This window comes from Callionymus lyra, chromosome 1 (genome assembly GCF_982586985.1).
Source record: "Callionymus lyra chromosome 1, fCalLyr1.hap1.1, whole genome shotgun sequence".
Taxonomy (NCBI): domain Eukaryota; kingdom Metazoa; phylum Chordata; class Actinopteri; order Syngnathiformes; family Callionymidae; genus Callionymus; species Callionymus lyra.
Genome location: NC_141818.1, coordinates 27689486 through 27715918, shown reverse-complemented (window position 1 = coordinate 27715918; position 26433 = coordinate 27689486). Strand labels below are relative to the sequence as shown.

Here is a 26433-nt window from a genome sequence, read left to right as displayed (position 1 = left end):
CGAGTTCGTCACATTATTAACGTAGCATATGAATGTCTCAATATTTATATATCTGTATTTTTCACTTTGGATTTGATGGCTTATTTTAACATCTATTATTTTATCCTGCACGATTCTCCATCATTAATTCTGGATGATTACTTTTCATTAGATTTTTTAATACTTACTTCCTTATATTATTTAAAGCACAATGATGATAAAAGACAAGAATTCCAGAAGTCTTACATTAGTCATCAATTAGAAGTTATGTCAAATAGAAGTTTGTTTTTTTTAACCTTTTTTTATAATCAATTATTAAACTTTTAATAATTTAATCTTCTCTGGTTGCATTACCTGCTTATCTAGAAACTCCCTTGCATCCTTTTCAATGTGTCCCTCATACAAATTAGTGGTCAAGTTCATCAGGCCCATTTTGGACAATCCAAAGTCAGTCAGCTTGATATGACCCATGGAGGTGATCAGCAGGCTGAAAGATGTAACAGAATACAGCATTGAGGAAGTTTCTGTAGGTCATAAATTATTCTTGATAAAATCACGTATTTAATACATTACCCACAATAACACAGTAACAGTGAACTCAACACAGTCATTTACGTTGCAGGACTTTTAACAACAATTAACAACCCCTTGTTGTCAATGGACACCTTTTCCACCTCAAATCACTCATAATAGGAACATAATGACGACAATCAGGTGAAATGAGGACGGCACAACATCTGGGAATATTTCACAAGACTTGGATCTCGTCTCACTTGTCAGGTTTGAGGTCTCTGTGCACGATGCCGTAGTTGTGCAAGTACTCCAGAGCCAGAACAGTCTCAGCAAAGTACATCCTCGCCAACTCCAGGGGCAGAGCTCCGATGTGCTTCAACAAAGTGGCACAATCCCCACCTGCAGATCACAGAAACTGCATGCGCTAGAAAGTATTTGATCTCATTTATTCTCTCATCAAAGTGATATGTTAAGTAATGAGCCATTGGGATGTAACTCAAAGTTAATGATATTAAATAATACAATCAAAAGAAGAGCACAAACATATTTAATTGAAAGCATTTGATACTTTTTCAATTCCTTTTTATTTAATAATAATAAATGTCGATTGTATATATTGACCTTTTGGTTATATAGCACATTTTCATTTTTAACTTTTAAATAGTACCCTTAAATAACATTCTATACTTTAAGAAATGATCAATATTGCAATACATTTACTTAGGACATGATTTTCTTAAAACAAAAAACACACAGCTAGATAGCTTTAATTATAACAGGAGTGCTGGGTGCTATAGTGGTAAATTCAATTTAAATTCCAAAATACTTTTCTATTTTTATTTGAAGCACTTACGGTAAATGTAATCCATTACTATAATCTTAAAACCTTTCAGTCTTTTAGCATCGGACTCTTTTTGAAAGGGCAATTAATGTGAAAACCCAACTCTCCCGACTTACTAAAAAAAAAAGTATGAATGGATGGATGAATGGATGATTGTAGTCTCTAATTGTTAACTTTAACCTAATAACCTTACCCTCTACATACTCCATGACCATGCACAAGTGCCTTCGGGTTTCAAAAGAGCAGAACATGGAGACGACGAAGGGATTCTCAGCGAAAGTGAGGATGTCTCGCTCAACGAAGGCCTGCTGGATCTGGTTCCTCAGGATCAGATTCTGCTTGTTAATCTTTTTCATAGCAAACCGCTGACGTGTTTCCCGGTGTCGCACCAAGTAGACAGCGCTGGAGAGAAAGTAGAGAGCAGCGTCGGTACAACACTGCTCAGTGTCACGGCAGAAAGTGATGGACCTGTATTCTCAAATAACATGATTCCAGTTGGGATTAAAAGTAGGACTAACCATATAGTATTTGTTAGTTGGAATAATAACAATGAGGATCATAGTTATAATAATAAGATCACGGGCGACTCGAGAGTCAACTATTTGTTATGAGAGGTCAGAGAGAGGTCAGAGCTTAATCAGTTAATATTAAATGTCAAATGTCACGACTGAATAGAATAGCAGCATTTTTGTTTTATATTTAGTGCAGGAATAGCATGTCAAAACAAGAGGAATAAAAGTTTGAAGCATTTAAGGGAAAAGCAGTTATTTCATCACTCCTCATATCTCAGGCACAACAAAAATATAGCATCACACTGAAATTTCTCATTATAATGATGCTTGTAGCTTTTTAAATGCAAGAAATACAATGAAATCAGACAAGATTATTGTATAGTTGTTACATTCTAAAAATAAAACATATCAGTATACAATATTTAAAAAAAAAAACGTTTTGAAATTTTTTATGATCTTCTATGTCTTGTGTTAAATTAATTCATGGTTTTTATTTTTACTTTGGATCTGTTTGTATTCTCCCGCTCTAAACCTCTTACCCGTACGCTCCATTGCTGATCAGTTTGATGCTTTGAAAGTCTTCCTCAGTAGGTGGCTTCATTGGGTTCCCCCTTCCCTGCTGACAGAAAGATACGTTAAGCTGGTTATAAGATATGGATACAAATACAACATATATAAACATGCATATAAAGGTGCAAATAAAGAGTTCAGATCAGTTTAAATCTTATGTTTTAAATTCAATAAAATAAAAGTACATTTTCTATAACTTACTCCAATAAGGAGCATCATTCATTTGTACAGTGTCAAAAAGTGTAGTTCAAGTCTAATTTGTATTTACAGCTCTGAGATAGTGTTTTCTCTTTCACCTCTGCTGAGTCATCAGTTTCTGGAGTTTGCGGAACCTCGCTGTCGTAGTTGTCAGGACTTACGATTTCTGCAATAAGAAAGCAGGTTGAAGCAGGAACATTAGACTTTTACTGAGTGGAGCAACACATTATAGACAAAAAAACAGAGTTCAAGTGTTTTACAATGTGCCTCTCAACAAGACTATCACTGCAGAGATTATGTTAGCGCCATGGTCTGAGTGTCCCAGTCCTCAAAGTCTCTTTTACCTTCCAGAGGGTCCCTGGTGAGTCCCAGCTGGCTGATGATGTATCGTGGGATGTCAGCCTTCATCAGTTGTCCTTCTTTGGCGTGATCCTCTGCTGCTTCTAGCAGATGATAGAACTCTTCTGGGTTAAACTCCTGTCATTGGGGGTAAAAAAAATGCCATGAGAATTACATTTTCAAAACTTTCGATAGAAACACAGAAGCATTTGGCTTTTTAAAAATGACCTATTATTATACAAATTGTTTGATGTAACTGATTTTTACAACTCATTATAAATATTTGTTATTTGTGTTGTTTTCTTTTAGTTTTTCCAGTGTTCCCTAGTGTTTTCAAATTATGTATCTTACATCATATGCATCCAAAAAAACATGGATTTCCGACATGTTTATCTTTAGGCAGCAAGCCCTTTGGTGCCGAGTGACAAACCAGCCTCACTCTTGTTGATGATGAAAATCACTTTGATTTGAAAGAAATGCCTGAGGTAGAGCATATTGTTTTCTCTCATACCTTCGTCCTCTAGAAAAAAAAAGGTAGTGAATATATTTTCTCGTAGCCAATCGTTTCCTGGATTATATTCCACAGTATACAGACACAGGCTTTAACAAAAAGGATGTAATTCGTTTTGTTTACAACTCAGGTTGGCAGGTAAATAAAAAATAAAATCTAAATTTATGTATTATTTGGATCATGTTAAATACAAAGCAGCAAGATATCTACTTTTTATCATTTTTGATATGATATTTTGAAATAATATTTAACCTAAACGTCACACTGTCCGTCATTATACCTAACTCTAGGGTATGTTTTTATTCCTATTTATATTCCAGTGATAACAACTGAATCTCAGTGGTTGATAAAAAAAAAAAAAAAAATTATATACAGTGTACAGTGGGGCAAAAAAGTATTTAGTCAGCCACCAATTGTGCAAGTTCTCCCACTTAAAATAATGACAGAGGTCTGTAATTTTCATCATAGGTACACTTCAAATGTGAGAGACAGAATGTGAAAAAAAAATCCAGGAATTCACATTGTAGGATTTTTAAAGAATTTATTTGTAAATTATGGTGGAAAATAAGTATTTGGTCAATAACAAAAATTCAACTCAGTACTTTGTAATATAACCTTTGTTGGCAATAACAGAGGTCAAACGATTACTATAGGTCTTTACCAGGTTTGCACACACAGTAGCTGGTATTTTGGCCCATTCCTCTATGCAGATCTTCTCGAGAGCAGTGACGTTTTGGGGCTGTCGCCGAGCAACACGGATTTTCAACTCCCTCCACAGATTTTCTGTGGGGTTCAGGTCTGGAGACTGGCTAGGCCACTCCAGGACTTTCAAATGCTTCTTACGGAGCCACTCCTTTGTTGCCCGGGCGGTGTGTTTGGGATCATTGTCCTGCTGGAAGACCCAGCCACGTTTCATCTTCAAAGCTCTCACTGATGAGGAGGTTTTGGCTCAAAATCTCACGATACATGGCCCCATTCATTCTTTCCTTAAAACACGGATCAGTCGTCCTGTCCCCTTAGCAGAAAAACAGCCCCAAAGCATGATGTTTCCACCCCCATGCTTCACAGTAGGTATGGTGTTCTTGGGATGCAACTCAGTATTCTTCATCCTCCAAACACGACGAGTTGAGTTTATACCAAAAAGTTCTACTTTGGTTTCATCTGACCACATGACATTCTCCCAATCCTCTGCTGTATCATCCATGTGCCCTCTGGCAAACTTCAGACGGGCCTGGACATGCACTGGCTTAAGCAGGGGGACACGTCTGGCAGGATTTGCTTCCCTGTCGTTGTAGTGTGTTACTAATGGTAACCTTTGTTACTTTGGTCCCAGCTCTCTGCAGGTCATTCACCAGGTCCCCCTGTGTGGTTCTGGGATTTTTGCTCACCGTTCTCATGATCATTTTGACCCCACGGGATGAGATCTTGCGTGGAGCCCCAGATCGAGGGAGATTATCAGTGGTCTTGTATGTCTTCCATTTTCTGATAATTGCTCCCACAGTTGATTTTTTCACACAAAGCTGCTTGCCTATTGTAGATTCACTCTTCCCAGTCTGGTGCAGGTCTACAATTCTTTTACTGGTGTCCTTCGACAGCTCTTTGGTCTTGGCCATAGTGGAGTTTGGAGTCTGACTGTTTGAGGCTGTGGACAGGTGTCTTTTATACAGATACCGACTTCAAACAGGTTCCATTAATACAGGTAAGGAGTGGAGGACAGAAGAGCTTCTTAAAGAAGAAGTTACAGGTCTGTGAGAGCCAGAGATCTTCCTTGTTTGAAGTGACCAAATACTTATTTTCCACCATAATTTACAAATAAATTCTTTAAAAATCCTACAATGTGGATTCCTGGATTTTTTTTTTTTCACAATCTGTCTCTCACAGTTGAAGTGTACCTATGATGAAAATTACAGACCTCTGTCATCATTTTAAGTGGGAGAACTTGCACAATCGGTGGCTGACTAAATACTTTTTTGCCCCACTTGTATATATAATCAGTAAGAGTAAAATATGACATGCGTGACTCACAAGACATTCCAGCAGCCTGGCAGGTCGTGATATGATGATGAAGAGTTTCTTGACCAGCTCCGTGATAAAGGTGAGCTCTGAACTCTCTGAGCGTTCGTAGGCCTGCAGGTGGTAAAACACGATGGTCGTGATATTTATTTTGGTTTTGTTTTCACTCAAACAGGAAAAGGAAGGAAGCCTCTCCGCTCACATCATTCAGCAGCCTCTCCAGGTTCTCCTGGAGCTCACAGAAGTACACACCGGTGATAAGACCCTCGCGTGATTTGGTCAGGCAGTCTCTGGACAGCTCTGCCACCTGGTGATGGATAAAGCTGAGGACCCCATCAGCGAGAGGTAAAGCATTTTCCGGAGAGTAGTTTTGGATGACCTCGTACAACCTCTCCTCCATCTGAGCTGTGGCCTTAAAAAAAAAGAAAAAAGAAAACCTTTAGTAGAGTAAGAAAACTTACTCAGCAGGGATTATTCAACAGTTTATTCTGACTGGATATATATTGTTGCATTCAAGTAGTTCACATCACATTACAGCCCTTTAACCCTTGTGTTATCTCTGGGTCAAGGTGACCCACTGGCCCCGAAAACAAATGTGTTTGAGGTATCCCTTGTGCTGGTTCAAGGTGAAAGACCTCCTTGGCTTCCAGAAATACATTAAGCCTTATTTCCTGTACTTTTGGTTTCTACTTGACTGTCTTTGGCAATGTGATATTTGTGAACATTTTAAATGAAAGAAACATTAATGATCCAATGAAATCCCAGGTAAACGGAATTAATCACTGTACAGTGTTTGTTTGTGCGCAGCTGACCTTGGGAAAGCGATCCTTATAGACATGGTTCATCATCACTATTTCATTGTCATAGCAGGACGGTGAGCGCCCCGGGCTGCCGAGAGACAAACACACAAAGCAGCCATGTAACATGAAAGCACTGGAAAAAGAAAATCAATCTTCTGCAGTTCATCCGAGGAGTGAATTCCTCATTTCTGTGGATAGATGAATGTAGTGATCCCATTGTTCCATCAATTGAATCAACTGTTACATTTTAAATGAAAGAATTTCTTCATGTATTTCTTGTAGGATTCACTTCAAATTTTGGCATAGTCATTATGATAATAAGTTACCTTTCCATTCGATTAAATTTAATTTAAAGTGTCTTATCATAACAGTTATCTCAAGTGACGTTCTTTTTTCCCATGTGACCTGCCTGCACTGGATGGATGGATGGATGGATGGATGGATGGATGGATGGATGGATGGATGGATGGATGGATGGATGGATGGATGGATGGATGGATGGATGGATGGATGGATGGATGGATGGATGGATGGATGGATGGATGGATGGATGGATGGATGGATGGATGGATGGATGGATGGATGGATGGATGGATGGATGGATGGATGGATTTTTTGGGGGGCATATTCAGACAAGAATTACTTTTTTGTGCATCTTTAAGCGGAACCTCATAAGACAGACCTAGGCAAAGTGTGGCCCTCTTGTTAAGTCAAACACTGATTCCAGCTATGTAACAATTGTATTACTACTACAGCTCTACATGTAACTTGTTAAAGATATTAGGTAATGTTTTACATTTTTATCAAATGAAGAGCTTTTCTATCACATTTAAAAATTGAATTTATATTAAATTAAATCAATAACTTATTAATAATTACTATAATAACTAATAACTTATTTTATGTTTTTGATGTATTTAATTTTAAATTTTAAAATATATTACATTTAATTTTATTAAATCCTATAATATGGCCTCTGAGAAAATGTATTTGCCTAGCTTTGTCATAAGACATATTTGTCATGTCAACTGGGCATCTGGACACATGTCCAATTGGGAAAAACTCAACAGTTTAGCCCTCAAAATGTCCACAAACTTTGCAGAAAGAGTTGAAGGCCTCATTCATTACAACACTCAAACATTCAAATCAGTAGTGATACTAATATATGTTTGACATCTTTTTCTGACATTTTTTATGAGACATATTTATTTAATAGTGACTTTAGACAAAAGGTTGAATCACAGCAACAATATCAGGAAAATATGAACTACATCACCGTGAACCTCCTGTGCCTCTCATACCTGAGACTTCGAGAGCGAGGACGTATGTGCGGCGAGCGGCGCCCGCCATCGTCGTCCGTGATGCTCTCAGTACTGCCAAAATGTTTGGACAGAAAGTGCAACTCGTCCATGGTGGGCTGGAAGGGAAGCTGGTGCAGACGCTCCTGAGACGAGCTAGACGACTGCAGGCAGACACAGAGATCTCATGTGAGTTTGGGAGGACAAGATGGATCACAGTGTGGAAAGAAAGTGAATAAAAATATCGATCGCCTGCGGTGCCTGATGGGTTCTCAGTTAGAAGTTTCCTGTAGAGTCAAGGGGGAGACTGGATCAATGGGAGTCTAAAGACACAATATGTGGGATCACAGCAGCAGCACAACGTCATAGTCAATAGAATGACTTCAGCTCTTCCCTGCAGACAGATTCAGCTCACACATGGAAAATCCTCCACCGAAGAGGTTTACACCATCTTCTGGTTTCATCATCGATGCCTGTATAGATTTTCAGGACTATTTATAGCTTCAGATCCAGGACGAGAAAACTCATTTTCAAGTCTTGTTTGATCTAGACTCTGACACATCACATATGGAGCAGATCCAGGAAAGACAAAAAACAACATACTTGTTAGTACATGGTCTATGACCTTTCCTCGATGATTTTGAAACGCGACATCCTCTTCTGCTGCACTAGTCACTTTATCTTCATGTAAACACGTGGGACTGTTCATTGCTTAAAGGCTAAAATTATGACTTTCCTTTACAGCGGTTCTGCTTTTAATCTTTAGAATCTGGTTGATAATATCTTAGCCACTGATTTAATATACTGTATATAGACCCGTGGCACTTCTTAAACATGTTCTTGTTTACGTGTATGTGTGTGCTTAATGTGCGCGTGTCCGCTTTGATAAGCTTGAATCTGAGCTGTGTAATCACTTCAGAGTGAAGCAAGAGTCAACTTGCATGATGTCATGGGGATGAATCATGTTGTATATGATATTATACTGTGTATGTTATACTCTGCACAAAGCTTGAGTGGTTTTCAATAAAATATTAAAACCAAAATTACTTACATGGCCAAATAACACATGAAATAGAAACAATGTATTGCAATGATGGTTTATTTTGAACCGTCTCAGTCGAACTCTCTCTAGCTATGATTTGATGCTCTTTACTGCTGGACGACCTGCCTGGAGAGTCTTTGAGTGTCACCTTCATTTTGTTTTATAAGAAAATAACTACTAGAAGTACTATAGATTTGGCCTTCGATGGGGGGTTGTACTATTGCATATTTTCACATTGTAGTATTTTCAACAAAACAAATATGATTTAAAGAAATATGTATTCCGTATTCCCCTTTGAACTTTGCTAGTGTGACTACACAGTTAGACAAATAAAGATTTTATCCAACCTAATTCAATTAAATAAGATGCTCAAATTATTATTTAGCTGACTATTATTGTACATTGTTATATTTGTTTTATAAATATTTTTTTGGGTGCTCTGATGGCCGAGACCAAGGACAAGCCCAGAATGTCGAGACAAAACACACAATCTTCTTTCATTCACACAAATTACACAAGTGTAACAATGAACTGAAATTTCTCACCGTTGAGCTCGGTGTATTGGTGCCATACCCTGAGGAGGGCAAGGAAGCCAATGACCATCTTCGGCCATCAGGTCTGGAAACCAAAAAATGCTTTCACATATTCAGGTAAAATTTAAATGACAAACTTGTGAAAACTTTCCAACCTTCTTGAGGAGGCGAAGGAAAAGTAGGCGGGACCGCTCGGAGAGAAGTTGCGCGGACTGTCCAATGGGCTACTTCCTAGGCAAATACACAAGAATAGACAGTTTATTATGGTAAATATCACAATAATACGCCTATACTGTATATACAGTGGTAGGAAAAAGTTTGAAATCAATAAGATATAGGGGTGCCTAAATTTATGCACATGCCTAATTTTGTTTAAATAATTCTTGAGCATTTTCTGTAAATCATATAAACTTTATTTCACTTCTCAAATATCACTGTGTTTGTCTCCTATAAGATATATTTAACTGGGATTTTTAATCCAAACAACCAATGATTTATAAAGGAAAATCATGAAAATGTACAGGGGTGCCAAAACTTTTTCATACCACTGTATACTATAGTAATACACTTCATCAGCAAGTCAGGGTATTTCAATTGACAACGTGTATGCTTTTTCTATCTATGAATCTAGAGAAACAGACCTATGTGTCCAGGCAGTGGAGAGTGAGGTCGTGGCAAGGTCGGTGATGTGCTGGTCATGATGAGACTTTTCCTGTTGCTGGTTCTGCAACTGTACCACAGGAGAAACACAAAACAACGGTTGAAACAGGCCCACCAACTTCCAGATTGATCACTGATGAACGGAATGAACAACGTATCTGTGAGTTTGTGTGTCTTCTCTGTGTGTGTCTCACCATTATCACAAGTGGACTAAGATGAAATAAACAGCTCTGTATTCTAATCCTGGTGAGCAGGAGTGACATCAGTCCACATGCAACTGAAAACCCTTCCTGCAGACAATTGCAAAAATGTTGCCCCAACAAGGCTGAAGGAATGATGCAATAGAAACAAAGAATAATCACTCTTTTAACTACATCAGCAAATACCAAAACACCAGACATAGCATGTCATTAGCTACAGGAAGATACTTTAAACGCTTCACTAAAGAATTAATTTACCACAGCCCTGCATGTTGATGTAGCCAAATAAAGAACCCCTGCTTCAGATCGTATAGACTTCATGACCAGCAGAAATGAATTAACTGAAAAGATTGTATTTGCAATGTTGCACAAAGAAAAAAAAACAGGTGTTTAAATTATTTTAGCACAGCAGCTGTTGACAGGAAATGTGTTGCTTTACAGCCGACGTCTAATGGAACATCGCTGTTGAATTGTCCCCTAAGTATTGTAACAAAACGCATCGTTTTAAGAGGATTTAAAATACTATGCAAATGTGAAAATTCTAAACACCTCTGTACTATAATTGCCTAAACATTGATTTAGGAGCGTCTTATCTCCATCTAATTGTTTAAATACGTAACCTAGTCAAATTGATTTGTGTGTTTTCTCATGAATTCAAAGGAAAAAAAGAAGAACAAGAACAATAAATTCTGCTTATGCTTTCATGCAGTTCAGAAAAACTGTCAGAGATTACAACAGTGATAGATATAAAAAGAATGATTAATCAATTACCATTATGGTAAGTTACTTTCATTAAAATATAAATTAGATAATCCTATTGTTTTCAAGATTCAAGATCAGCTTTATTCGCCAGTACATATTGGTATACATACGTGGAATTTTTCGTGGTTGTGGACGACTCCAGAATTTGTAACAAAAATTAGAATAGGTATAAACAATATGTAAAAAATATACAAGAGAAATAAAAATAATACTAATAAATACAGTGCAAAAAACATCATGATGTTCATGAGTGAGATGGCAGAGGGGTAGAAAGTGTTCTTGTGGCGGTTGGTTCTTGTCCGTAGGGCTCTGTAGCGTCTACCTGAGGGCAGGGGGCAGAAGAGGGAGAATCCGGGATGAGTCGGGTCTTTGATGATGATCCCTGCTCTCTTCTTGGTCCTGGACTCATACAGTTCCTGAATGAAGGGCAGGGGGGGGCACCAATGATCCCCTGGACTCATACAGTTCCTGAATGAAGGGCAGGGGGGGGCACCAATGATCCGTCTTGCAGTCTTCACAGTCCGCTGAAGTCTCCTGCTGTCCTGTTGTGTGGCCGCTGCGAACCACACAGTGATGGAGGAGGAAAGCACCGACTGAATGACTGCACTGTAGAAGTTAATCAACAGATGCTTCAACAGGCCTTGTCTCCTCAGCTGATGAAGGAAGTACATCGTCTGCTGGGCCTTCTTCGGGATGCAGGAGATGTTAGCCTCCCACCTCAGGTCCCGGGAGATTATTGTTATCAGGAGTCCACAGAGCTGGTGTTGATGGCGAGGGGGCACAGGGGTGAGGGATGCCTCTTGAAGTCCACCGTCATCTCCACAGTCTTGACCGTGTTGAGCTCCAGGTTGTTCCTGCTGCACCACCGAACCAGTCTCTCGACCTCAAGACGATCAGGCCGATGACGGTTGTGTCATCTGCAAACTTCAAGAGTTTGACAGCAGGGTGTTCAGAGGTGCAGTCGTTGGTGAAAAGAGCAGTGGTGACAGGACGCATCCCTGGGGGGCGCCGGTGCTGATTGCCGGGTTTGATGGTGTTGAACGCCGAGCTTAAGTCCACAAACAGGATCCTGGCGTAGTTCCCTGGGCTGTCTAGGTGCGGCAGGACGTGGTGCAGTGCGAGGTTGACTGCGTAATCCACTGACCTGTTGGCACGATAGGCGAACTGCAGGGGGTCCAGCAGGGGTCCTGTTGCTGTCCTCTGGTGGTTCATCACAAGTCTTTCGAAGGACTTTATGACCACAGACGTCAGGGCCACCGGTCTATAGTCATTAAGGTCAGTGATGAGGGGTTTCTTGGCAACCGGGATGAAGGTGGAGCGCTTGAAGATGGAGGGGACTTCACACTTCTCCAGGGAGCTGTTGAAGATCCCGGTGAGGACAGATGCCAGCTCAGAAGCAAAGGTTTTGATCAGGTCTCTGAGGCCTTTCCACACTAAAGCAGGGTCATTGGATGCAAATTTGTTCTCCAACTTCTCAGAGTAGTGCCTCTTGTCTGCTCTGATGTCTCTGTTCAGTGAGTTTCGGGCCTGGTTGTAGTGGTCCCGGTCCATGCTCCTGAACCTCCTTAATCCTGCAAAGCTGGCGCAGCTTGGTGATGTAAACAGCAGCTATTATGAAAGACGCAAACTCCCGCGGCGAATAAAACCGGCTGACAGTTTATGATCAGTGATTCCAGGTTTGGAATCTGACATATGCACACCAACCCTCATTAATCCAGAAAATCTTCAGGGTTTGTGTAGAAAGTTGGTAAAATGTCCGAGGATGACTAACTGATTTTAACCAGTTCATCTCTGCTGAAGTTGACGAGGTTTGCACGGCAAAAAAGCAAAGAAAAAGCACAAAAGAAACCAAATTCCTGCGGAGTGCTGTGCCAAGGCTGCTATCTGCGGCGCCATCTTGAAAACTCTCTGCTGATGACCTCTTTAGGTAGATACTTTATAGTTTATGCTAATAATGATTCCTTTCCTTGCAACATCACATTGAAACCAAATGTATTATTGTATTACTGTGAGTGTATTTATTAACTAGATTTGAAACAACCACCTTCTTTTTTTCAAATAGATAGGCTTGCTTGGAAAATAAATAAATATATTTCAGTGTAGATAGAGGTTGAAATAAGAGCCACTCAAAAGGGAAAGCAATAAATAAAACTGATGTCCTTCGACCGCTTCCGGTGAGCCTTTGATCGGCCTGCTTGAACGTAAGCTCCTGCAATAATTGCCAAAAACAGTCGTTTTAACGACTACTTGTCCGGATATAATGCTCATATCACTTAAGATATGTCTCAAGCATCTCGGATCTATAATCGTGATGCTTTTTTCAACATCAGAGTCGATGGAGGATTATAATCGTGACCGTTTCCAACTTCCAGTGAATGTGTTTCCGGCTCCGCTTCTGATCGACTCGGACTCTGTGGAATATCGTTCGATCTCCAGGCGATTTCCACAAGCGATCGAGTTGGTCTGGAGTACAGGTCAGGATGAGACGCGCAGTCGCGATCACTCGGAAGAACTCTGACGTCATCGGACGTCATCGATGTTTGATCGACGTTCCTCTCACTGAAGTGTGTGACGACACGTCAGCGCTGCCGTCTGCTCAGACCTCAACGAAAGGTGGTAAGATTTTTTCATTTCCTCTCTTTGATTCGGCTTTTACAACCGAGTTGAACGTGAGTGACAGCTGTCACCCATGTGACTGCTGTTCACTTCAAAAGATCTCGCTCTGCGCGCCTGTCAGTGACGCAGAGTCGTCAGTGACGTCATCGGTGCTGAATGTAGGACTTATAAATGTTCGCTCCATTACTAATAAATCCTTTATTCTTAATGATCTTTTCACAAGAGTTAACTTGGATTTATTATGTCTTTCTGAGACTTGGCAGAGAGAGGAAGAGTTTATTCATCTGAACGAACTCTGTCCAGTAGGGAGCGCTGTCCTGGGGAAGCCTCGCCTCTCTGGTCGTGGGGGAGGTCTTGCTACAGTTTTTAGGGAGAGTTGTTCTTGCAAAGTGATTCAGACACAGGAATTCACTTCTTTTGAGTCTCAGATGATCTTGTTTGGTTCTACAAGACCTTTCTATTGTGTGTCAATCTACCGCCCGCCTGGTCCTGCGGCGGTGTTCTTGAAAGACTTCAGTGACTTCTTATCTTCCATTATTTAAATGGAATCTGTTCTTATTCTTGGAGACTTTAATCTTCATGTTGATGACGTCACATCTAGTTCTGCTGCTCTCATCAAAAAGGCCACATTTTAGACTTAGTTTTTACTCTTGGCCTGGACATTTCTAATGTATCTGTACATGATGTCCATCTGAGTGATCATTCTCTTTTCTTGTTTAACCTGGACTTCATCCCTGAACCTAAGCCTTTGAAAGTTAGGTCTCAGAGGCGTGTCATCTCAGCCGATACTGCAGACAGTTTTTCTGCTATGTTTGACGCTCTTTCCTTTGATGACTGCCCAGACGTGGACAGTTTGGTTCACTGTTTCACTACTCATTGTGTTGAAATACTGGATAAAGTGGCAACTGTTAAATCGAACTTGAAAATTCAGAAAAAAAATGGTGCCTTTGGACAAATGAGTCTGAAGAGACTTTGTCGAAAGACTGAGCGTCTCTGGAAGTCCACTAAACTTGAGGTGCATAGACTTCACCTCAGAGATCTGATGACTTCTTACAATGAGATGGTAGAAACTGCTAGATCTGATTACATTAGAAAACTTCTCTTGTGTCTCCTGCTCCTCAAATCACGCCTGTCTTCTGTGAAGCTGAGAGCAATGCATTGTTGAGATTTTTCATTGACAAAATTAAATTGATCAAAGAGAAAATCTCTCCCCCTTTGTTTGGAAGCCCTACTGTCTCTGAGCCCCTCTCCTCCTCTTGGTCCTCCTTCACTGCTGTATCTCTGGGTGATATTTCGGCACTAGTGAACAAGATGAAACCCTCCTCTTGCTCAGATGACGTCCTTCCTTGTAGGCTTTTTATCAAAGTATTTGATGTAATTGGCCCCTGGGTTACCAATATAGTGAACCTCTCCCTTTCCACAGGGGTTTTTCCCAATCCATTTAAATATGCCATTGTGGAGCCTCTGCTCAAAAAAACAGGCTTAGACCCAACTGACCTCAGTAATTTCAGGCCTATTTCTAAGCTCCCTTTGTTATCAGTTTTATCTTGACCTTTAAAGTATATACTTTATTGAATATTGTTTTGATTGTATAAGCGCTTTGTGACCCTGGTCTGAAAAAGCGCTATATAAATAAAAATGACTTACTTACTTACTTACTTTGTGTGTTCGTGCTGCATTTGTTCCTAGAATAATGGGACAGGAACCTTATGGAATAGTTTATACACGGCAGACCACCTATGTGGCACCACCTCTGGGACTATTCCACCTGGCTGGAGACAAGAGGAGTGTATTTAAGGGAAATGCGTTAATCCTGAGTGCAGGAAATTGTTGTACACCATCATTACCACGTGTCTACAAAGAGGAGGTGTGATCTCATAATCTCTTCGGTTGAAATACCGTACCTGCTTATTTACTTTCAAACTCAACATTATTTTTTACTCATTTTCCACCTTTACAAAAGATGCCTCTCTTTGACATTCCTGCTCTTTCAATCAAGGGCTGATTCACCTCAGCTTACACTCAGCAGAGTGTATTCTTAGCTCCTGATTCATCATTCATCCACACACAGGCTGCTAGATGTTCATCATGAAGTAAAGTAGAAAAGCCTTGTGTGACTCTTAACTCGCCCGTTCTCCAGCTTACCTATATCCTGAATATAATTCTTGCTATCAGAAATTGATGACTCAGCGGGTGCTAGAGATTTATTGCACTGCACATGTGTCAAACTCAAGGCCTGGGGGCCAAATTTGGCCCGCCATCTAATTGTATGCGGCCTGCTATGTGTAAATCAATGTTCATGTTGATATGGTGAACTGTAAAGATGTCAGTGTTTAAGATAAGATAAGAAACATGGTTTATCAATGTTACCAATAACAGTAGGACTGATGTTGAAGGAAAGGGATTTGTTTGGTAAAGGAGGAAAAACAAAGCACTATCAATTGAGTTAAAGATATGAACTCGCTGAAATATTAGTAAGCTGTTTGAGTGCTTATGATATAATCATTATGCCATAAATTGGTTGTCTGAAATTTCATTTTAGTTCAGCTATTTTAAAACTAAATTTGACATCTCATATTTTCTGATCACTGACATACACATTGTCAGTATGTCATTTTTTAAAATAATAATAAACTGATCTCATAACCAGTTGCAATAACAACCCAGCTTCAACTCTGGGTAATGTAGGTAACCATAGCAACACTTTTATCCGTGCATAGAAGAAAAGCAAACAGTGAAGTCTCCAACGGTTCTTTATGTTCCATCCCACTGAACTGTGAGAAACACACCACTTGTGTGCAACAAATAAAAGATGATCACTAGCTTAAATAAGACGATGATTTTCTCAATAATGAATGAATGAATGGATAAAACCCATATTTGATGGTTTCAAAGAATCTAAGCTTTTCCTTTTAAAGGCTCTGTCAAACAACAACAAATTATCTAAGTAATGTGTTGCATAACCTCCACTCGTATAGATTTTTCAAGTGGATAAAAAAAAAAAAAAATTATATTGGAGAAAAATGCTTTCTTTTGCTTGTATACACACAGTATTACTTGTTCATAGTGACTTCATATTTTAAAGGAAGTAAAAAGTGATAAATTAATGGAACATGGAAGTGTCTAAAAGTGCAAAGAGTGTATTATTTGTGTTGTATTATACTGAGTGGGACTTTAATGTCCTAAGCAACTCTTGAGTGGACACCCAAACACAACTCTTTAGCTTGAATAGAAATGTGCATTTTATATTATTGTCTCAACACTGACCATATGTAAATATATAACAGTATAATATAAACCAATGGGCAAACTGCGCTCAATATCCAGGGATGGAAGGCAAACCAAAATCCACATGACCTGGGCCAGCAAGGAGGACTATGACTATGACTATGCTGCAATAAAAGCCGTAAGGAAGCTGTAGGGCCGACCCCCCTTGTGACTCCCTGGAAACCCGTCAAACTCGCTTCTTGGAACATCCTTACCATGTATGATGCAGGAAGAACAGCACAAGTAGCAAAGGAGATGAAGAACTGCAACATTTGTCTACTAGGGCTGAGTGAGACGAGGTGGCTATAGGCGGGACAGCAGAGGCTGACCTCCGGAGAGACGCTGCTCGATTCAGGACACACCGAGGATGGGGTTCCCCACACCGACGGTGTAGGCCTGATGCTGTTCCAGGAGACACAGCGCGCTCTCATCGACTGGGAACCTGTCAGCTCCCGAATCATCACTGCAAAGTTCTTCACAAAGAAAAGCAAGATCAAGCTGAACGTCAACCAGGTGTACACCAACGAGGCTGATGATGAGAAAAGGAACGACTTCTACCTACAACTACAAGAAGTCCTTGACAAATCTGGTAAAAAAGAAATACCGGTACTCATGAGGGACTTCAACACCAAGATTGGAGCTGACAAAACCTGATACACGGATGTAATGGGCACGCACGGACTGGGAGGGATGAACAAGAATGGTGAGAGCTTTGCAGACTTGTGCTCCCACAACGAGCTTCAAGTCACAGAAAACCAGATCAACCACATCTGTATCAGCAAGAAATTCAGACGATCGTGGAAGGACGTCAGGGTGATGAGAGGAGCAGATGTGTAATCAGACCACAACCTATTGACCTCAGTGAGACTGCGCCTCAAGAAATGCGATCGAGGAAAGTGAGGACAAAGTTCACCATGAGCCTGTCCAGAAGATTCCAGCCTCTACATGACCAGCTCTAGGACAGTGAGACCAGCGTTGAGACCCAGTGGTAGAACATTAAAGAGCTGTGGAGAGACACCTGTAGAGAAGTCCTCGGCAGGAAGCAGACCCAGCGTAAAGGGTAGATCTCCGCTGACACTATTGAGAAGCTAGAGGAGAGCAAGAGAAAGAAAGCAGTCTTGAACACGAGCCAGACATGAGCAGCCAAAGCAAGAGCACAAGAAGCCTATACAGCCACTGACAAAGAGTTAAAGAAAAGCATAAAAAAAGACAAGCGAGACCATATCAACAACCTGGCCAAGCAAGCTGAGGACGCTGCAGGACAAGGAAACCTGAGAGAACTGTACAGCGTCACAAAGAAGCTCGCAAACAGATTCCAACAGAAGGACAAGCCAATGAAGGACAAAAACGGAAATCCACTCACAACAACAGAGGAGCAACTGAAAAGGTGGGCGGAACATTTTCAAGAGCTCCTCAACAGGCCAGCTGAGACAGACCTCCCCATTAACTTTGACCATCCAACAAAGACTTAGATCAGGAAAGCAAGAGCCGCACTCAAGAACGGTAAAGACACTGGACCGGACGAGATACAGGGAGAAGCCATTGAAGCCAACACAGAGACAGACGTTAAAATCCCGCACAGCCTCTTCAAGAAGATCTGGGAGAGAGAGGAGATCCCGCAGGAGTGGAAGAACATACTCATCAAGCTGCCGAAGAAGGGAGACCTCAGGGACTGTAATAACTACCAGGGAATCATGTTCCTGTCTGTGACCGGCAAGGTTCTCAACAGGATTCTGCTCAAACGCATTAAGGAGGCGGTGGATCCCAAGATCCGCAACCAGCAAGCCGGCTTTCAGCGCAACAGGTGTTGTCTGCCTGATCCATGTCATGATATGTAGGGTTGCACATGCTGGCCAGATGTCCGAGAGTTTTGAGGTGAGGACAGGAGTGCGTCAGGGGTGTTTGCTGTTTTTGTTCCTCCTAGTCATTGACTGGATCATGGAGACCACCACAACAGGCAGGAACAACGGGACGCACCTCGAAGACCTCGACTTTGCGGACGACCTCGCCCTCCTCTCACACAACCAGAACCGTGTGTGACGGAGGATTGTCGTTGATGGCCTATACTTCTCAAGGAGCCACAGGCCTAAGTAAGTAAGTAATAATATAAAACTTACAGCACAGTATGAGAAGTAAATGTGTGGCAACTCTGACATATACTGTACATCATCTTGCAGCTGTTTTTATATACCCTGAAAGTTACATTATTTTAATTAATAATTGTTTTTAATTGTTTAAATCTTTTACTTAGTTTGAGAGTTTGACGCAGTATTCAGTCAAAAAGTCCTGAACCTCACCCATATATGTTAAAATAAATTATTTCGTTTTTTTCCCAGTTAACATACAAATCCATGATGAAGCAATAAAATGCATATGTACAATATGTCAAAATGAACATTGCGAAAACATTAACTATAAAATCTTGCAGTGATCAAATCTAAAACTAACTGTGTTAAAACACAACACATAGCTCAAGAAAGCATCACACCTCCGTCGGATAGAGGTGTTGAAATCAGTAGAATGGTTTCTTCAGACAGGCTGATGCAGAAGCTGCAGTGTAAGTTAGTGTAAGTTATTCCTGCAAATGAAATCCTCCCTCACCACCTTTGAAATGCTGTCATCTGCCTCTTAAACTTTGGTTGATGAGTGTTCAAAACACAGAAAGTCTGGAGATGTTCCATTGAAGATCCCGATGATTGAATCTCACTATTCTCTGTTATAATTGACGATGGGTGTTTTAGATCATCACATCGCACGGAATGAAACAGTTTGTTGTGTTAGCAATTCATTAGCATGAGAGGAGGCTTAGTCTGGTCCAACTAAACATTATTTAATCTTGTTACGGATCATGCTAATCGACAGAAGGAAGCTTTGTAAGGAACTTGCACATTTAACATCTGTCATATTCCCATAGAAACCTGCTTTATGAGACACTTTCACTCTTCTTTACATCAGATGAAAGGATTTTGTTACAACACATCCATCCACAGTTTTCTGTGGGATGATCCAGATACCATCTCTTAGACACTATCCACCAGAGGAACACAATATTAAGATATCTTTGCTGGCCATCATGACCTCATGACCACAAAGAAGACACTAAGGCTTTTAAAAGGGTTTCAGTCAATTTAGACCTAAAATGTTAAAATAATAGTTATTTGACATTGTTAGGTTAGGTTAATTGTTTTTTTTTGTTGCTAGCATTGGTGACCAACCTTCCGACAAACACCCCAAAAAAACCTGGACATCAGGGGTGAGGTAGGTATTCTTTAAACAATTGTAAGCAAGCCTAATTTTTATTTCAAAACCACATCAGTGGACTTTAATGTCCTAAGCAACTCTTGAGTGGACACCCAAACACAACTCTTCTTCTATCTTGAATAGAAATGTGCATTTTATATTATAGTCTACTTCTGGAAATTGTTTTTTTTTGTTGCTAGCATTGGTGAGTCAACCTTCCGACAAACACCCCAAAAAAACCTGGACATCGGGGGTGAGGTAGGTGTTCTTTAAACAATTGTAAGCAAGCCTAATTTTTATTTCAAAACCACATCAGTAGCATAGCATTTATGTTGACAGCAGAAACAGATGTTCTTGTCATGGAACTGTGAGCCAGAAGGAAAAGAAGGGGGGATGTTTACTTCACTTATCTTCCTTCATTAAGTGCACAGGTTTTTATTAAAAAGGACTAACCAAGCATTGAGGAGGATCGTGCACATTTACAATAAAATGAAGTCTGCAAGAGCTGCATCAGACAAAGTAACTAAACAGAGTCACAACTACAATCAGTCTGACACCGAATACAAACCACATTCAGGGACTCCTCAAATCTCTACCTGACAACCTCACGTGGGAATGTTACAAATAAGAGAATGATGCAAAGCTGACATCTGTCTAGATAAAAATTGAAAGACTGAATGAAGCAGAAGGGCAAACGTGATTAATGCTGAGTCCCCCCTGTAGGCTTTTCTCAAATCGACTCTTTTTGAACCGCTTCCTGTAAGTGGGCTTCCTGGCACTTTCTTCTCTTTGTAGTGCTGCTGCTTTTATCTCAGAGTATGAAATATTTGTCAGATGTACAGATATACTGTCATACTGGATAAAACCCTGTATAAATCAGTGAGTAATGTAGAAATATAAAAAAAAATGTACACTCAAGATGAAAATAAATTATTTAAAAAAAGCATGTGTACACCTTCGTATGTTAACTATTTAGTTCCAGTTTCCGGGTAAACAGTCAATATGGCGGATGACACCAGGGCTATGTTCACACAGTTGCTGTTCTTCCCTGCACGTCAAGAGTAGAGAATTCAATCGTGGCAGATATCAGCTGAAATGAAGCACAGCAGGAGAGAGAGGGACATCGGAGGGGAGCATGACAGCACAAGAGGGATGGAAATCAACTGGCTGGTTTAAATTGAAGCTCGAAACATGATCTCTGGATCCTACGCTGAGAACTGCAGTAGTTTGGAATAAACCCCTTTTAACTTGTCGTTGGGTATAGCGTGGAGGTGCAAGTTTGTTAATCGTGACTCAAATCATTGACAAATAAAGTAGACACAAGAATGTAGGTTGAACTGATGGGGGTAGCATACACATGAGCAGTCAGTGCCAAACAACATTGTTCAGAATGTTTGAAGCCATGAAACCAAATTTCCAAAGCCTTGCAGTATTTTTTTCCTTAACAGCTCATTCCAGAGCTTAGAGTTATTTGAAGTTAAGCTGGACTGATATTTTTATCCATTTATTTATTTTAAATTCTCAGATTTTTGAGGATGACCAGAATAAAACATGTATATTTTTTGCAGAAAAAAGTAACCAGACCACTAAATTACAACAGAAACCGGTTATAGCAACACCCTCTAAGTCCATCTACTCAGTCTCTGAGATACTCTATAAACATTTCTAGATCATGTACTGAAGACAGCCTAGTGTGTGTTTTGGCAGAAACCTCAAATGCACCAGATTAAGGCAATGTGCATAAGTCACACATGTTACTGTGCTTTTTATCTCACAGCAGATGAATATAACTTGCTTTGAAATTGAATAGTAAAAAAAATGTCCTGATAAATGTTTCAAAATTGTCAATGGGGATAAAGAAAGGAGGGACGATGCAAAATTCTAACAATGCTAATACTGTAAAACCTGAAGAAAGACTGGCATGGTCATTTATTAGTGTTCTCACAAACGCTCACACTTTATTTGTAGCTATATTAAGACAACAATCAACAGTGAGGCAGCAGGATATCTGGCAGGGACAACGGAAACATTAGAAAGAAGAGACAAAACCACCCTGCGAAGCAAACACTCACAACAGCAGGTCACCACAGATTGTTGTATTTACCTTTTTGTGCGTCGAAACATGTTGCCAGGAGCTGACACAGTGAACATTAAAGCAGCTGATCCTTCACACACACAGGAGCATTCAAGAGGCAGTGATTAAAATCCTCAGTAGCATGACAGTTTCCTTCAGCCGGTCAGGGACGAACATGCGTGCAAGGAGGGAATCAGTAGAAACGTCCATACGGAAAAATTGTCTCCTAAATAGGAGACCAATCACGAGGCATCTGTGTCGGAGGGAGGGAGGGTAGTGTGCCAAGCCAGGAAGTGAGGAGCGACACAGTGAGGGGAGGAGGGGGCTGAGAGACAGACGGAGAGTGGGGAGGGATGGAGGGATGGAGGCAAGGGACAGTGGAGGCTGAAACCAAATATGTGAGCAGAAAGAAAACATGTAGAAGACAGTGACATAGGAGGGATGAGAGAGGAGGAGCAGCATGTGAAGCGTGCACATGTGTTTTAGCATCACAACCTGAAAATCATTGCACCGCACTATATTGAATATCCTGTGACTTCAAGACTTTTAACGAGTCCACAGGTATCGGGTCAGCATGGACATCTTATCTGTGCTTTAAAACACCTGTACATTTATTTTGTACAGATGTGTCGAACCCAGGCCCAGAGGCAAAAAAAAGCTATTTTTTCTGGTCTTCAAAAGCTTATTAAAATCAAATTTATTTCACGATGGGTACAAACTCGATCAAGAACGGGTCAGTATACAATACATTGTTTATCAATGGAAAGAACCCACCTATCATTAACCATGAACATTGAACATCCAGGATCTTGTGGACCAGAGGAACTGAGAGCACCGGAGACGTATAATGTGGGATGTTCATGGAGCGACGGAGGAAGGCTCAGGCAAAGAGAAACCTGTGAACCAGCTCATACGGCTCCACCTGTTGAGGAAGATCCCGGGTTGAGACCCAGACCTCCTGGACCGGTGAGAATGCTTGTTCGACCAGAAGCCAGGAGTTACGGGCCCAATTTTGGGACATGATAGTCCTGGTATGAGACCTGATAGAGTGGCAGTGACATTTTGGGCCTGCTTCTCTCTCCTTAAAGGAAAATGGAGTCCTGGTTAGCCCTTTCCCTTTGTCTGTTGATCTGGGGGTGGTAGCCAGAAGAGAAGCTAGGACGCTCCCAGGGACTTGCAGAAGGTCCTCCAGACTTGGTATGTAAACGGTGGGCCCCGATCAGAGACAATTTCCATGGGTATGCTGTGAAGCCTAAAAAGATGCTTCACCATCGCTGATGGCAACTTGAGCGAGGGAATGAAGTCAACCACCTTAAAAAATGACTGTCATGCCCACAGATAGAGGAAGTCTAAGGATAAAACCAAGTATTCAAGTGTCCTAAAGGGGTCTTGGATGTTGTCTCCCACTCATTCCGACCTCTCTACTGAGGACCAGGTAATAACCATTTCAGAGGTCAAGTTGCGTAAAGATTTTGGCCTTGTTCAGGGGCTCAAAAGAGGTTTCAATGAGGGCGAGCGCGGTGCCCTTTCTAAACTAGAAACTAGTGATAACATGCTGTTTTAAAATCTGTTTTGTCATTAGTCAGTGGTGGTGGAACATTTATTTAGTTACTTACATTCTCATATGCTTTGAACATTAAGATTAATGTTTAGATAGAGAAGCTGTTTGCTAAAATCAGCAATTGATGGTTGAAATAAAGACTGACATTATTTTTAAACCTTGGCCCCTGACTTAAGTTTAACATTAATTTGTTGTTAATTAAGATATTATAACCTTGAAAATAACCTTTCTTGTCATAACATTCAAATTGTGGAAAATGTGAATCAAAATTACCCATCAAAAAAACAAATCAATCTTTTTAGTCATAATTATATATTGAAAGTAAACATTGTCATGAACAATTCTACATCAACTACAGCATATGGAGAAATATTAGGCTTTGTTTGTTTGTCCTAGATATCAAAGGGCAATGCCAAGCCAAAGAGTACGTCATCCTTGATTGTGAATGTGTGTGTGTGTGCGTGCACACTCTTCTGTTGTCTTGCTTGAAACAAAAACACCAAATGTTAAAGCTGACTTGGGGCGACAGTTGCACAGCAGGGCTGAGAGCAGCAATTCAATAATAGATGTGTTTCCTAATGTAGCAGTCTGGTAGGATGAAATATACATAGAAGGGAGAAGTGGGGAGGGGTGTGGTGTTGGGGTTGCTCTCAAACACAGTGGGCAGCACAGATGGGGATGTCCACCATGATCTCATATAGAACAAATGAGTCATCTGCTGTCAGTAAAAAATGTATTCATCTATATATCTCTTTAATAAAAAACATTCAGTTTTCTTCACTGAACTTAAATATGAATTAAATGTACAAATTGTATTCTAATGAATACAATTACAACCAAATTATAATGACTTTCTATCAAATAATGTATGAGTAAATAAAAATAAACACATTATTAACAATCTAACCATGTACTGTATGTGAAAATGATTTCATGATAAATTATATTAACCATTATAATAATATGAGTCTTTTTAAATTACAATAAATTACATTTAACCACATTTTTCAACATATATTGCATTTTATATTTTTCTTCGTTGTATACTTATACAGTTCATCACATATTAATTGATCTAAATAGAAAATGTTTTTCACTCATTATTTTAGTTTTGATTTAAAATGTCTTTTTGGTCAAATATTCTTTTAATGGCTCTTAGAGTGTTTTGCATTATGTCGTAGGCTATATATTATAAAATCTCCCTCTATTGAATGTTCTTTGTGAACAGTCTTTCATTAAAATACAAACAAACCCAGTGGTAGTAAACCTTGCAATTAAAGTTTCTGATTCTGAAATCCTAAGGGCATGAAAATGAGGCACACACATAAAACACTTTAGGCGAGAAAACGTGTACATCATTAGACCTTTGTAACATGACAGGGAGGTAACAGAAGTGTCACTTTTCAATATAATGTTAATATTTCTAGGATATGTATTCAATAATGTCTACACATATAATACCAATCTGTGTGTTTAAAGGTGTTTACTACTCCTCATTGTTATGAATTTCCAACTGAAAATGAAATGTGAAAAATGACATCCATTTGTCAATAGTATGACCAACAATGTCATAAAGCGCCTTAAGACCATAATAATAACAATAGAGAGAATGAAAACATCAGAAGAGGAGATTAAAAAAAAACAAAAAAAAAAACAAGAGAGTTCACAAAGTGAGCACATGTCCTTCACAGAAAATAATCGTATGCAGAATGTTGAGAAAAAAAGTATTCAACACATTTTAAATTTGCTCAGAAAGTTTTAAAAGACAGTTCAACTGATACAGTAAATAAAAGTGAAAGGGAGACATATTACACAAAAACTTTATTCTAAAGAAACGTAATTGTTGTCCTTCAACAAAAAAGTAATCTACTGGCTGCGAGAGTTGAAACGTTTTTAGATGTTAAGATACTGCATTTACTGCCCCTTCATCCAAAATAACTAGTCAATTAAAAGATTTTTAATAATGGCTACCTCGGAGACCTTTTAATGGACAACATTTTTCACAGTTTCTTCAAGACAATAGTTCCTTTGTGTAATCTCTGTTTGTTTTTGTCTAAACTAATCCTTTTTTTCGTTCTCATTTAAACCTGTGATGTTGACACAAGTGTCAAAATGTTGAATTCCAGCAGGAACCGGCAAAGGACTTTCATCTTTAAAGGAATTTATTCTGAAAGGGGATGAAAAATGGAAAAGCATAGTCTGGGACAGTGCATTAGGAACAAGCCTCGCATCATCATGAATTGCCGCCATAAATTACGGATTAAGTGAAAGGCCTTGATTACCTGCTAGTTTATTTCTGATGGTCAGTTTGTCATGTGCAGCATCTCTGAACTGATATTTTCTACTTTCCAGACTAACTATAGCCCTTCCAGGCTATATACTGTTAGTCTTAGTGAACGCACTATTTTATTATTGTTTTAAACAAAATAGGAAAATACAAGTCAGAGGTGGCCTAGGTTCAACAAATCAAATACTGCCACGACATCGACACATTATTTTGAAGAATAAAATGCATCATTTTATATATGGAGGTCTGTGTTTAAAATGCAAGTTCTTGGGATCGGTTTTTTTACCCACACAGACAATGTATGAGGCGAGGCACCTTGAGGATTGAAATGCCTGTGGTCATCTAAATGGCTAAAATAAAATAAAATAAAGTTGATATCCTAAAAGGTTTGTTGATAAAAGAAACGATCAGGTTAGAAATTTGAATTCATGCTTTACTCACTTAAACAAAGAATAGAAGATCTAGTATTAAATACGTACATTTTACTTGTATACTAAAGAAGAAGTAGAACAACAAAGAGTATACATGTGCGAATCCTCTCTGAAGCACTCCATTTCAAAGCACAGAACCAGTGACTGATGGAACCCTGCAGAACCACGTCAGTGGGATCATCAGAG

At 39.7% G+C, this 26433-nt stretch overlaps 1 protein-coding gene and 1 pseudogene across 2 annotated transcripts in view; both read right to left on the bottom strand.

Moving 5' to 3' along the window:
- The window catches only part of mast1a (microtubule associated serine/threonine kinase 1a), a 50407-nt gene that overhangs the window by 10632 nt on the left and 13342 nt on the right, over window positions 1-26433 (bottom strand). The window contains exons 4-16 of one of the 2 annotated variants that reach the window (XM_087799647.1): window positions 9791-9879; window positions 9305-9380; window positions 9162-9234; window positions 7578-7738; window positions 6289-6364; window positions 5679-5888; window positions 5489-5590; window positions 2958-3090; window positions 2712-2779; window positions 2385-2461; window positions 1527-1735; window positions 753-891; window positions 334-466 (exon numbers count right to left, since the gene is read on the bottom strand). In XM_087799647.1, the coding sequence (XP_087655773.1) occupies window positions 334-466; window positions 753-891; window positions 1527-1735; window positions 2385-2461; window positions 2712-2779; window positions 2958-3090; window positions 5489-5590; window positions 5679-5888; window positions 6289-6364; window positions 7578-7738; window positions 9162-9234; window positions 9305-9380; window positions 9791-9879 (1546 nt within the window). Of the gene's footprint in view, window positions 1-333; window positions 467-752; window positions 892-1526; window positions 1736-2384; window positions 2465-2711; window positions 2780-2957; window positions 3091-5488; window positions 5591-5678; window positions 5889-6288; window positions 6401-7577; window positions 7739-9161; window positions 9235-9304; window positions 9381-9790; window positions 9880-26433 lie in introns of those variants that run through there. The other variant, XM_087799641.1, reaches the window with a different exon arrangement.
- On the bottom strand, window positions 10703-12322 carry LOC148088714 (uncharacterized; annotated as a pseudogene).